This window comes from Sinocyclocheilus grahami, unplaced genomic scaffold, assembly GCF_001515645.1.
Source record: "Sinocyclocheilus grahami isolate Dianchi unplaced genomic scaffold, SAMN03320097.WGS_v1.1 scaffold451.1, whole genome shotgun sequence".
Taxonomy (NCBI): domain Eukaryota; kingdom Metazoa; phylum Chordata; class Actinopteri; order Cypriniformes; family Cyprinidae; genus Sinocyclocheilus; species Sinocyclocheilus grahami.
In genome coordinates, this window is record NW_015505630.1 from 214,575 (window position 1) to 228,750 (window position 14,176).

General features: G+C 36.8%; 2 protein-coding genes across 5 annotated transcripts in view; both read right to left on the reverse strand.

Moving 5' to 3' along the window:
* Window positions 1-3,685: 3,685 nt before the first annotated feature.
* LOC107552470 (HIRA-interacting protein 3-like) lies at window positions 3,686-10,752 on the reverse strand. Of its 3 annotated transcripts, none has more exons than XM_016234353.1 (8): window positions 10,554-10,752; window positions 9,824-9,944; window positions 8,399-8,543; window positions 7,723-8,313; window positions 7,479-7,642; window positions 4,754-4,904; window positions 4,349-4,447; window positions 3,686-4,192 (listed from the first exon to the last, which is right to left on the reverse strand). In XM_016234353.1, the coding sequence occupies exons 1-8, from the start codon at window positions 10,619-10,621 to the stop codon at window positions 4,002-4,004; spliced, it is 1,530 nt and encodes a 509-aa protein (XP_016089839.1). In that variant the 5' UTR covers window positions 10,622-10,752; the 3' UTR covers window positions 3,686-4,001. The 3 variants fall into 3 exon arrangements, with proteins under 3 accessions (XP_016089839.1, XP_016089841.1, XP_016089840.1); XM_016234355.1 differs by lacking the exon at window positions 10,554-10,752 and adding an exon at window positions 10,354-10,481; XM_016234354.1 differs by lacking the exon at window positions 10,554-10,752 and adding an exon at window positions 10,293-10,327.
* Window positions 10,753-12,349: 1,597 nt separating this feature from the next.
* Window positions 12,350-14,176, reverse strand: part of LOC107552471 (BTB/POZ domain-containing adapter for CUL3-mediated RhoA degradation protein 1-like) — a 6,471-nt gene continuing 4,644 nt past the window's right edge. For both annotated transcript variants that reach the window (XM_016234356.1, XM_016234357.1), the window contains 3 exons: window positions 13,603-13,655; window positions 13,122-13,317; window positions 12,350-13,045 (listed from right to left, as the gene is read on the reverse strand). In XM_016234356.1, coding sequence (XP_016089842.1) covers window positions 12,794-13,045; window positions 13,122-13,317; window positions 13,603-13,655 — 501 coding nt within the window. In that variant the 3' untranslated portion in view covers window positions 12,350-12,793. The remainder of the gene's footprint in view (window positions 13,046-13,121; window positions 13,318-13,602; window positions 13,656-14,176) is intronic.

The following is a 14,176-nucleotide window of genomic DNA, read 5'->3' on the forward strand; positions in this document are numbered from 1 at the left end:
AGTTTAACACAGTCTTCTCTGTTCTCAACGTAGCAGGTAAATCCACAAATAATTAGCTTTTGTTAAATTACTTAGTTATTCAACCTACGTTGATGATAAACATGATTCTGAAAAAAGAACTGAATAGCAATTTCTAGTCTTTAGAAGTACTGGTATATAACTCAAAATGGTAGCCTTCAATTCAAGATGTGATAAATGATAATGTAATTAAATAAGTCATAGAATAATTGATGTAAAATGTAAAGTTATAATATTTAATATATTAGCCAATATTAAGAAAACTGTAGATTTTTGTTGATTGTTGAATATCCCTAGTTAATATCTAAAATGTATATGATTAAAGCATAATAATCTCAGATCATATACTTCAGACGAAAAACTAAAACTTGTCACTCTTTTGTAAATGTGAAACAATAAAATGTTCAACAAAAATATATTTTACTATAAATATATATAAAGATATTTTACTAAATTTGAAACCTGGTTAGTTTATGAAATGTAAACCATTAGTAAAGTAATTTCTTTTTATCATTTTGTAGAGTAATTATATTCATATTTTATACTTGAAAATATACATTTATTAGCCTATATTTTCATTTTGACTGAGCTGAAAATGTAGGAGTCTGGGTCAATAAGATGGTAAGCTGTTACACAATCCAAACTCATGTTCAGTCACACAGAGACGCTAATCAATAAAGAATGGGTTTTGACTGCAAGTTGACTGAGTCCTAAAGTACAAAGTGCCCAAGTTTAATATGATCTTACTTTTTATGAATTTCAGGTGTCCAAGTATCAGTGTTGGGGGTAACGCATTACAAGTAACGTGAGTTACGTAATCAGATTACTTTTTTCAAGTAACTAGTAAAGTAACACATTACTTTTTCAAATAAGTAACGCCAGTTACTTTTTTTTCCCATTTATTGATTGAAAGCTCTCCTGTGCCCTTGTTGAGAGAAATCGGGAGTAAGATGTTACTTTAGTTCTAGAATAAATGTGAACATGCTTTAATTCATCTCAGTCACAAAAAAAACTAAAAACAGATTTAGTTTTCCTCAAAATTAATAAAAACAGTTAAAAGCAACTCAGAATATGACGCAAAGCTGCAATAATTAAATATGTTAAATAATACAAATATCCTTTATGTATTTAATCCTATTTTATTAACCACACTGTAATAAATGACCGTGAATTTAACGGTAAAAGACTGTAAAAATGCTACAGTAAAAACCTGTTAAATTCCCCTACTATATACGGTGAAAAAGTGTATTGGACATTACAAGTATTGGACATTAATTTTACGGTAGTATACCGTTTTTGGAAGTGAAAAAGACCGTATAAGTTACAGTGAATAACCGTAAATTGACATTCCCAGAATTCCCTGTGTTACATTTCAAATTTGATGTTTTTTTGTTAAAATAACTGTTTCTTCTTAGTTTTTTCTTATCAGTTTTGTATATTAGGGTTGTGTGTTACACCTAATGTTGTTAAATGAATGTTTATTGCATGATTTCAGTTTCATGTGTGTTACCGTGATGGTGTTTGGTGTTTGTGTGACTGACACTGTGCACCTTCTATATATGTTATCTAAAAGCGGCTTGTGATGGGCTTTGGTTCAACATGTGACTTTCTCATCACCATCTGCTTTTGGTGGTTATCAGTGTATTAGAAAGGTTCAAAACAGATTTCAGTAAAAGCAGCTTGTGATGGGCTTTGGTTCAACATGTGACTTTCTCATCACCACCTGCATTTGGTGGTTATCAGTGTATTAGAAAGGTTCAAAACAGATTTCAGTACTTCAATAGTTTGGTATATTAACATTATAAAAGTAAATGAAAATACGGTATTTAACTGTAAATTTAAGTTAAAACCTTAAAACCTAAAACGTTGCTACCTTATTTTTTACGTTAAAATTCCGGCAACCACAACTGCCGTTTTTTTTTTACAGTGTACAGGTACATGTGCAAGAATTGTTTATGGTTCATGAAAAACATTGTTTAAACGCTCTCCAAAAAATATATGTAGAGCTTATTTGGATTTTAAAAATATATATATATCTTTAAAATACACTATCCTGAAAATGAGATGTTACATTTTTGCTAAGTTTGTAAATAAATAAATAATTAATTAATTAAAGTGTTGTAGCTAATTTTAATATATACAATATATATTCATATGTTTTTATATAAAATGTATTTATAGTTTAGTATAATTATTTGTGTGTATGTATATATATTTGTTTTTTTCAAAAGTACAAATGCAATTCATACATTTAATGACACCAATTTTAATTCATTTTAATGTCTTTTTTTTGTTTAGTTCAAGTTGTAAAATGTCTTGTGTTACATACTAATAAGCAAAAATTACACAAGATAAGCTAACATTTCTTCTTCTTTTTTATTGCTGAAGAGTGTTGAACTTTCTTCTTCTGCGTTCTACTGTAGACGTGAATTTACATTTCCTGGCTTTTGGTGTGAAAGGGCTTTTACATTTGCCAAAAATAGGACTTTTTATATTAAAAGCAAACAAGCAAGCCCTGCCCAGATTTTAAAAGTAACGTAACGCATTACTTTCAATAAAAAGTAGCTAAGTAACGTAATTAGTTACTTTTTTAGGAAGTAACACAATATTGTAATGCATTACTTTTAAAAGTAACTTTCCCCAACACTGCCCAGTATCATATAGTTTATAAATAGATATGGATTCATAATAGTGAAATTAAAATTGACTTGTATTTACAGCATCATGTGTCTAGGGCGTCTGACCCAAAATGGCTCAAACATATAATGTAAGAGCATGCAATAACGCGGGTTGAGATACTGTAGCACAAGACTGTAATTCCTGCATGCAATCCAATAGAAGAAGACACGGCGCTTCAGCCAAACAAACACTACGCTGCTGAGCGGCGATGAGATGAATATGTAAATATATGCTGCGCGCTGTTCTCTAAATAACGAAATAAAGCCAGCAAAAAATGACAGGAGAGAAAGCAGCAGTTAAGAAACCATCTGAGTATAATGAAATGGATGACTGTACTCTCTGGTCACGTCATCCCAGAAATAAAGTTTTCCCTTTTATCATTCACATCCTCATTCTCTGTGAGAACTGACATTTGAAACTGGTGAACCGCAAATGATGGAATTCAATACAAATATACTGGGGTCCATTGTTTCAAAATCAACCAAATTTCAGAAACTTCCCCAGTCCCTGGATTTTTTTTCTGAAGAAAGACAAACATAAATAATGATATTTTATATATAATATTTATATATATAAATAATATATATATTATTTAATATTTTGACTTTCATGTCATTAGAATTTTTTTTTTTTTTTAACAAAATAAAAAAAAATTTGAGCGGGGGACCTCTGGTTAAGTTGATAGAGAATGGCCCACTGCATTCACTCTATTAGAGGAGATTTTGTTTTTATAATACTACTAGCTTCATCTCAAGGTCTGAATTTCTATAATCAGAGTTTACACAACCAAGCTGTTCTCTGCTATATAATCAGATGTTTTCCTTGAAAACATGCACTAATCATTTACTATGCTGGAACCACTCAACATAAAATAAAAAAGGAAGTTTTGAGAATGCACTCCGTCTACATTGTAAAATTGACATACTACAGCCATTTACATCAAGTCTAAACTCATTTCTGGGACAAGGAGGAGAGAATGTAAGACAAATTGAATATACATTATTTTATTTTCAAAGCTACATGAACCTCATTCTACACATTTGAGACACTTAAATATAAAGTACAAACTAGCAACTGTAAAACACAGAAATAGAGAAAACAAACTTACTACAAAGAAATCCAAACACATCCTACAATAACAGGATGTACACATAAAATTCTTGCCAACGTACCAACTGGTTCATTTGAGCAGGTTCAACTTTATTTTTTATTTTTCTTAATAGTTCATTGCGAGTTAGAGAGGGTGAATTTAAGGAATGCACTGTATAATGATGGAACAGATCGTAGGGAAAGGTGCTTGCTGCCTAGTCACTCTCTCCATCATCACTGATGATTCCCTGCAGGTTGGCCCAAGCTGCTCCTCTCTTGCGCCCTGTGTTTGTGTGGCTATCTCCACTATCTGACTCTGACTCCACAACACGTTTATAGGCAGAGGGCGGAGGAGAGACATTCTGTGCAGGCAGCCATGCCGCTGCCGCTCTCCTTTTGGGACGTCCTGATGAACAAAGTGACATTTCATGAGTTTTAGGGGCGAACAAGGTAAAAATCCCAATTATACAACTCCCTGATCTCTAGGTATTCATGCGTGTTGGAATCCTTTTGCCCATGATTTTAAATGTATCTTCAGAAATACAGCATCAAGCATCATTACCCTGAGTGGTGATGATGTTGCTGACATCCAGCTCAGCCAGTTCCTTTGCTTCTTCTCTCTTTAGTCGAGCTTTCTTACACTTCTCTATTGAGGGCTGACCTGGGACAGACATATTTCACAGGTAATAAGAGCGTGTTTGTATGAGAATACTTTAACATATGCAACATATAAAACTCTCAGTGTACAAAGGAAAATACAGTGGGTATAATAAAGTGCATTACACTGACATTTATATTATTCGTTTTTTCAGTAACACACAGGAACTCATTTTGCAACAGTAGAAATTGCATTTAAAGGTACCCAAGATACTCCACTGGCATGATGAAAAACAGGATTACAAATTTGCAAGTGCACATTTGACAGCACTGAGGGGATTCAGCAGTGTGTTCACACAGGCACACTAACCTTCCACACCCAGCTCCTCCAGCTCTTTTTTCAGCACAGCCACCTTCGCCTTTACTGAGCGGCATCCGTCTAACAGCTTCTTGTAGTTCCGTCTCACACCACAGAGGGCGATGTAACGCTTCAGCCTGGACACAGCCTTGTTTTCTTCATCCTTATGGTGTCAAAAATGATTATAATCCGTTATTATAATCAATGCATCTCCAAGTAAAATTAAAAAAATTGGGTGTTATAAAAGTCATGGACAGCATGTCGCCCATTTATGTCAGAAACAATTTGAAATTCTCACTCTGAGCAATTCTGGCTGTTACAATAAACATTACATACAGGTGCATCTCAATAAATTAGAATGTCGTGGAAAAGTTCATTTATTTCAGTAATTCAACTCAATTATAAAGTATTCTAATTTGTTGAGATAGTGATTTGGTGGGTTTTTGTTAAATGTGAGCCAAAATCATCACAATTAAAAGAACCAAAGACTTAAACTACTTCAGTCTGTGTGCACTGAATTTATTTAATACACGAGTTTCACAATTTGAGGTGAATTACTGAAATAAATTAACTTTACCACGACATTCTAATTTATTGAGATGCACCTGTACACAAGCACCTTTTTAAAAAATCCACAAAATATCACACACAATAAACACACCACTGTGTGTGTGTGTTAAATTATATAGCTTTATGTTTGTTTTTTTGTTTGGTATTTTTTCGATCAAAATCCATTTTGAATCAGCTACGGAACTTGCCTCACAGATAATGAATGCAAATAAATGAGAGCTACAAGTCACTACCGTGTCTGTAGAGGCACTAAACTAGGGCTGCACGATAAATCGCATGCGCATATATGATCGTGGTTTAGCTTGTCAGTGAACAACGGCTTTGTGTAGTAAATGCTGCTCAATGTGAAAGCCCGCACATGATGGAGATTTACCGCTGATTACAGAACCGGCTTTACTAACAAGATGCGCATTAAATATCGCATGCGATTTATCGTGCAGCCCTACACTAAACCCTTAAAGGGGTCATATGATGCGATCTCAATTTTTCCTTTCTCTTTGGAGTGTTACAAGCTCTTGGTGCATAAAGAAGATCTGTAAAGTTGCAAAAGTCTAGACTAAAGTCTCAAATCCAAAGAGATATTCTTTATAAAAGTTAAGAGTCAGCCACGCCTAACAGCGAAACTACTTTGTTTGGCCTTCCAAAAGAGGACGATATCTGCTTCGTCATGCCTGGAGCTGATCTGTGCTGGTTGCTCAGGAAATACTACAACTTTGCTCTGTTGATCACCGGATCAGCTTTCACCGTGGACGAAGCGGAGTCCAGCCCGGGGTCGTCACATGTGGTTGCCGCAAGCCCTCCGGACGCTCCTTTGTCAAATCCGCCGCCTCTGCTCACTCAAGGCTACCGTGTGGGACACTGTGTGTTTCGTTGTGAAAGCGAAACTACTTTGTTTGGCCTTCCAAAAATGGACACGACTAGAAATCATTGGTTAAGTTGTATTTACAACACTGTTCCAGAACACTTCAACCCAAATATTCATTTGTGTGCAGCACATTTTATGGAGGACTGTTTCCTGATCCTGGGAGAGTAGAGTACAATGCCGGCTGTTCTGACTCACAGACTGTAAGTTTTTTTTATATTTAAAGAGTTTTAATATTTTATATATTTAAAGCGAGTTTTTTGGGCAGTGTAGAGTAGGGCTAGTTGTTTGTCATTTCTCTGATCACAAATGCAGAAATGGTTTTATGTTTACGCGGCGCGATGCAACGCAACGCGTAAAAAGACAGTATAAGTCATTATAATCCATAATTATGTCCCCACTGGATGCAATGAATGCCTCGTTTATAATGGCTTTTCATGTTTTTGAATCATCGCTCCGGCCGGACAGGGCATCATAACAATATGGTAGGGGCGTAACATTTCCATCACATGCTTGATGTATTCGGCCAATCACAACGCACTGGATAGCTGGCCAATCACAGCACACCTCGCTTTTTCAGACCAATGAGCTTTGTAAAAATCGACGCGTTTCAGAAAGGCAGGGCATAGAGGAGAAACAATAACATACAGTATGTAGAAAAGAATGTGTTTTTTTTTTTTAAACGTAAACCGCATAAACACATTTCATTACACCAAATACACAAAATAATGTTCTTTTTAGCAGCATCATATGACCCCTTTAATAAACTTCTATGTTTGACCAACAATAAAATATTAAGAAAAGTCAAATGTGACATTTCAAATATTTAAATATTTTTACCCTCGAGCCTAAACTAATTTGAAAAATGTTAAGTTTGTTGCTCAAGAAACATTTTATATTATTATCATCAATGTTCAAAACAGTCATGCTGCTTAATATTTTGCAATAATCGTGATTTGTTTCTGCATTCGGTAAATACAAAGTTCAATAAAACAGCATTTATTTGAAATCGAAACCTTTTGTAACATGATTTAAATGTCTTTACTGTCACTTTTGATCAATTTAATGTATCCTTGCTGAATAAAAGAATTAATACTAATACTTTAATACTTAAGTAAAAAAAACTTCCTGACCCCCAAACTTTTGAACAGTGATGAACGTATGGTTGAATCACAGCCATGCTGATATTTAGAATAACAGCACTCTTGCTTGTTTGACATTACTTGAATATAACACAAAGTCGTGAAAAAAAAGTTGTTAGTGTGTTATTTTTTGTGATAGGAGCTGTTCTCAAATTCATCTTGCCTTTCCTCTGCTTGTATTCTCCCTTTCCTCACTGCGCTTTTTCTTTGTCACGCTTTTCTTTCCCTCCTTGTCCTTCTCTCGTTCCTCCTCGTCCTCCAGTGAGGGAAGAGACGAGGAGTCGGAGTCCTCTGCTGCCTCCTTCTGATTATCCTGTATGTTCTCGTCTGTCAGGAATAAGCAAGATGAACAATATAAGGAGAAAGGTTTAAGTGTGCACCCGCTTTGACCTCTGAGGGATTCTTACCATTTTTCTCCATCTCTTTGGAGGATAATTTAGCAGCATCCTCTTTTTGATCATTTTCCTCTTCACTGTCTCCACTGCGGTCATTCTCAGAGTTGCTGCTGTTTTTTGCTTTAGCGCTCTCGTCATTCTCCTCTTCACTCTCAGAGCTGCTCCCAAACACTTCTCTCTCCACTTCTTTCACAACATCCCTCTCTACTTGCTTCTTTTTAATGGCATCTTTTCTTTTGCCCTGCGTCTTCACTTTGCTCTTCACTTTTTCATCCTCAGAATCACTCGCAGCCATTTTATCACTGATTTCCTCCTCACTGTCTGAATCCTTTTTCTTTTTCTTTTCTTTCAATGGTTGTTTTTGCCTTGCCTCCTCCTCATCAGAATCCTCATCTTCATCACTGTCTGTCATCTTCCCTTTCTTCTTCGAATTCTTTTTCTTCTCACTGTCCTCGTCCCGTCTCTTATTCTGTGGTTTTCTCTTAATGATCTTTTTCTCTTGCTCCTCTTCACTGTCTTCACCCGTGTCTTTATCACTTTTAGCTTCTTCCTCTTTTTGTTCTCTCTCATTCATGGCCTTCTCTATTCCAGAGTCGGGGGAATCTGGACAAGAGAGATTATAAAATTACTCATGTAACACCCAATGAGAAAATAAAACAAGGACAAACTCAGTAAGTACTTCAGTTACCTGGAGAAGACGCCTCCAGCCGTGATCTTTTTGCCTTTTCCACCATTTTATTCTCTTCATCCCCATCATCATCCACCCTTTTCCTTTTGCTCTGGCTCTTCGATGGATTCACACTCCTAATAAGAGGCTCGTCATCACTGCTGCCCTGGAAATTGAAAGAGATTTTGACACTTTGCTAAACCTTGACTTAAAAATGTTACTGGCAAATCAAATTACTCTCCACCATATTATCAGACAAGCTTTCACTCTATTCTTTTGTGCATATTTGGAACATTTCAAACAGAAATCATTTTAAACTAAAATGTGTTAAATCGTTGTACTTGAGACACTTAGAATAGTGACACAAAGTATTTTAAATTAAATCTTGAGAAATGCATGCTGTGAATTAAATCGTTTCCATTGTCATTCCCAAATAAACATAAAAGCATCATCGGATACTCTGTTTACATCTTCTACGCTTTGATTTGAACGAAAACAACGTATCCGCGTGGCGCAGCTGACACAAAACAGCATACACAATTTACGTTCAGTGGATACTCTCCAAAATGGCGCTAGGGTGACACAGAGACGACGGATTGTTGAATGAAATCGTTCCTTTTTCCTTCTTTTTTTTCGCACAAAAAGTATTCTCGTAGCTTTGTAAAATTATGGTTGAACCCCTGATGCCACAAGGATTATTTTACCGATGTCCTTGCTATGTTTCTGGGCCTTTCAAGGACCCTTGCTGTCTATGGGAGGGTCAGAGAACCATCAAAAATATCTTAAAGGGGTCATATGATGCGATTTCAAGTTTTCCTTTCTCTTTGGAGTGTTACAAGCTGATTGTGCATAGATAAGATCCCTGAAGTTGCAAAGACTAAAGTCTCAAAACCAAAGAGATATTCTTTATAAAAGTTAAGACTCTGCCACGCCCCCCTAAAACGGCTCGTTCTAACACGCCCCCACATATCTACCTCACTATGTGGAAATATTTACGTAATGCCGCCCAAATGTGCACGCAAAGAAAGAAGGCGTGGTTTCAGTAACTGCAGTTAGTGTTGAAGCAGCATGTCAGGGAGACGCTGTGTGTTTCTAGGCGAAAGCAAAAGCACTTTATTTGGCCTTCCGGAAGTAGATGCATTTAGGAATCTTTAAGATTACTTACAACAGAACAGCAATGCATTTTATGGACGACCGTTTCGTGAACCTTGGAGAGGAGGTAATTCTGACTTTGCTATGACAATCTGGCACTTCTGAATCAGCTACTGTTTTGTTATTAGTTTAAGTATTTGCTATTGACTGTTCAAATGCGGAGTTTTGCGCATCGTGTGTGTGTGTGAGCGAGCGAGAGAGAGATAGAGAGGGGGGGCGGGTCACATCACAGTGGAGTCAGCTGTCTTCATTTTGCCCCTTTAAGATCACATTCATTTAAGGTCTCTTCTTCACCTGCATCTTCAAAAGTTCCTCCTCTACAATTTTCTTCATCAACTGTCTGTCCTTGATGCTGAGCGACTCTCTCCCCACCTTCTCCAGGTATCTCCTCCGCAGAATGCCTAAAGTCAGTGTACTGAAAGGTGGCAGAGTAACAGTAAATTAAACATGCAAATAACGGCACAATTGCAATTTCATTCTGCTTAACCGATATACATTAATGAAAAATGTCACATCACTTAACACTACGCATATTTTGTACAAAGCAACCCGTTACAAAACACAAGCATACTTTCACTTTATAGAGGCTAGTGCATGGACACGAGTGATGTGATGGCACGGACACATTTTTGTGCCGTCTCTGTCAAACCCCTGCAGCATGCTATTGAACTACAGTATATCCTTCAAGCTCTTTCAGGTAAGCTGCGTCACACATCATTGTAGTGTCTCTCGACCACGTTTATTTACGATAGGCTAACGTTACCTGCAAATTAAAAAGCGCATCTTATGCGATCTGACCGTCTTCATGCAACAATCTTACACACCTTTATATCCGTTTCTCTTTCCTTCATGTCACTCACTAGCTATTTAGGAGCCGATGCGAGACCTGACATGCGTATCAAATGTTTTGGCGCTTATGATTCAGCCCGGACTTATTAACAGCGTTCATCTTTGATATGTAACGGTAATGATGCTAACATCCGTTTTGACAGCACTTTCGACACTGCCGTTTCCTATAGTTTACCTGAGGTCCGAACACTTGTGCAGTTCTCTCACAACGAACTTTCGGATTGCGTCTTCTTCTTTGGCCATGGTTTTTTTCAACACATTTGCGCCACTTTTTACAAAGCAGCGTGCTATGTGTGCGTACTAAGCGCGCCACCCTACCTTGGCGCGCTTTGCTGTGCACGGCTACGTTACTTTACGTCACCACGCACAATTTCCGATAGACGTGTTCACGTAATAAAGTTGGTCAGAACGCTGCTTATATCCGATTATTAAAAACGCTCTAACATTAGCGTTTTCTTTCATGAATTCACTAGTAAATATGCTCATATGGATTTGGACAAGTCTTATACAGCTACTTTATATGCTCAGTTTTTTAAAAAGTTATTTACTCTTCTCATATTTACCGTTTTCATCCTTCATCTGGTATGCATTTGTCATTTTGACACTCTGTTATGACCTACTGTATTTTTTATGATTAATTCCCTTGTTTTGGAATAGGTTTCCTTTGCTATTTTTGAAGACAAAATAAAATAACTTGACATAGACTTTACCAAAAAGCATTTTTATTGAAAATGTTAATGGAATATTAATTCCAGTTGATTAAAATTCCAAGACAATATCTGGACGGCATTACACATATACTAGTTTAATTGGCAGCATTAAGGGGGTGTTTTTTGGTCTAGGCCAGTGAGTGCATACATTTATGGCTTACAATGGTGAACAAAACACTATTTTGAGAAGGGGTTTAAACCCTAGTAGTAATGTGATTCAAAGGAGACATTTCTTGTCTAGAAATGATCCTGAAGTAAAACTTTTTTAAAACTGAAGATGTGGCAAGAAGTCTAACAAGTCAAATTTTTTGTTTTAGAATGTATTGTTGCATCGTGTTAGTTAGAAACTATTGTTATCTTTTTCTTTTTAAACTAAAACAATATTAGTTTTAGAAATATTGTTGAACACATTCATCCAAATTTTAAACACCAATCGTGAGGCACAGTTGTGTAAAATGATTTACTTGTTAAGTTTTCTTTTTGTGTTACAAAAAGGCTGTTTAAAACTGGACCCCCGCTATCTATGGCTATAACAACAAGCTTTGCACATTTGGTCAGTTGTTCAGAAGATCTGATGGTCCTAGACAACATGACACCTCCACCATGTACCTCTCAAGTCAGCATACATCACAGTTTACCACGAAACACCGAAAGATAAACTTTCACACAGCCCATACAAACAAATCAAACAAAACAAAAAATATACAACTTATTTCACATTGAATCTTGAAAAAGTGAAAATTCAGGACATTAATTTAACTCAATAATAAATTAAATTCAACAAAACAGACAAAACAGAAAAATCAAAACTGTACCACACTGTGGCAACTTCAGTATTGTTTATAAACTAGCCCATAATTACCCCCCACCCCTCCCATTTCAGTGCAGCATTAAACATACCAAAGTTGTCTTTCTTTCCTCAACCAATCTTTCCATTGTTCACATGCATATTGGTAGCACAGTGTCTTTGTACCGTTCTGATTCAGTCTTTGTAGACAGTCTGCTGTCCGTGGCCCCTCTCATCATGCATAATATGCCTCCGCACATGGATACGCCTCACCCGCCTATCCCCGCCTCCCACACCTGCCCCGTCCTCCTCCGACTGACCCACACCTGGTGACGAGGCGCCCCCTGACTCCAGCAGGGCCATGCCTCCCAAACCCGAGCCTCGTCCATTTTCATAGATCAAAATGTTGAGTGTCTCCTCGAAGATACGAGCTTCTGGGAACTCAACCTATGTGAACAGATTAAAACTATGGCTATAACAACAAGCTTTGCACATTTGGTCAGTTGTTCAGAAGATCTGATGGTCCTAGACAACATGACACCTCCACCATGTACCTCTCAAGTCAGCATACATCACAGTTTACCACGAAACACCGAAAGATAAACTTTCACACAGCCCATACAAACAAATCAAACAAAACAAAAAATATACAACTTATTTCACATTGAATCTTGAAAAAGTGAAAATTCAGGACATTAATTTAACTCAATAATAAATTAAATTCAACAAAACAGACAAATCAAAACTGTACCACACTGTGGCAACTTCAGTATTGTTTATAAACTAGCCCATAATTACCCCCCACCCCTCCCATTTCAGTGCAGCATTAAACATACCAAAGTTGTCTTTCTTTCCTCAACCAATCTTTCCATTGTTCACATGCATATTGGTAGTACAGTGTCTTTGTACCGTTCTGATTCAGTCTTTGTAGACAGTCTGCTGTCCGTGGCCCCTCTCATCATGCATAATATGCCTCCGCACATGGATACGCCTCACCCGCCTATCCCCGCCTCCCACACCTGCCCCGTCCTCCTCCGACTGACCCACACCTGGTGACGAGGCGCCCCCTGACTCCAGCAGGGCCATGCCTCCCAAACCCGAGCCTCGTCCATTTTCATAGATCAAAATGTTGAGTGTCTCCTCGAAGATACGAGCTTCTGGGAACTCAACCTATGTGAACAGATTAAAAATAATGTAAGAAAACAAACATATCACAGAGACTAGAGTTCAAGTCCTTTTTGCTCACTTTGGTCTGTTTCTTCTCAGTGGCATAAACAATAGAGGTGCAGCAGACTTCGGCAATCTTGCGTCCCTCGCCATAGAAAGACCAGCAGCATATCTCTTCTCCCAACACATCTTTAATGAACAGCACTCTGCCATTAAAGCGCAGCCCCAGCTTATCGAACAGCTCGATGTTCTTCAGAAGGTTATCATCAGAGTTGCTGAGGAAACAAAAGGTACATTTTATTGAAAACCGGCACCTCCCACACACATTTAACACACGTTTCAAACTAATTTTCTTACTGCTTCCTAGGTGTCAACAAGGTGTCACTGAGTTATGTAGCTTTTGCCAAAAAGTGAGGTGTGTATGACTACAATTATTCATTTAGATTCAGAGTAGTATTTGAATGTCATATTATGATTCATGTGCTTTCTGAAATGAGAAGGTGGTAAACTCAGTCATTTATTCTTTTTATAAAAAGCTGAAGAAGTGAGGCTGAATGTACCTGGTATAGGAGTATTTATTGTTCCCTCTGTTATTCTGCAGTTTCACCACTGGCTGTAATGAGGAAAAGATTAAATATGAAACAAAGACCACACAAATCTATATTATTAATGTCAATGTCATTTTCCATACTATACGCCCATATAAAGCAGCAGAAAGATTTATTTGGGTCCTTAAAGGTTTGAATACACTACATGACTTTTAAGGCAAGACACCACAGATGAATAAGGTTGAAAAAATAATAACTAATGTATACAGTATCACCATACTTCCCCAGCTGATTCATCACGGGACATTAAGACTTTTTTTGTATTAAATGTTTTCTGAAATGTTGTTTAAATGTGCAAATGGTGCATTATTCAATTAAATATGAGCTAGTTTGCATACAAATCTATTTTTTTTTAATTAGAAAAGACTGTCAGAAAAAAAAAACACTTCAACATGTTTTAGGAAAAAAAATTTATATAAATCAGGCTAATTATTTAAAAGCAAACCCCTCTGTAAAAACCTTCAATACAGATAGGAATTAAACTGTGAAGTTTGGTATATGCAAATGCTACTGAAGTGGAGATTTC

Excerpts from the sequence above, each read along its gene's own strand:
- LOC107552470 (XM_016234353.1), bottom strand. The coding sequence starts at position 10,621 with ATGGCCAAAGAAGAAGACGCAATCCGAAAGTTCGTTGTGAGAGAACTG. Across the intron at positions 8,544-9,823 it reads AGGAACTTTTGAAGATGCAG|GGCAGCAGTGATGACGAGCC; the intron begins GTGAAGAAGAGA and ends TTCAATTTCCAG. Across the intron at positions 4,905-7,478 it reads AGAATACAAGCAGAGGAAAG|GATGAAGAAAACAAGGCTGT; the intron begins GCAAGATGAATT and ends TGACACCATAAG.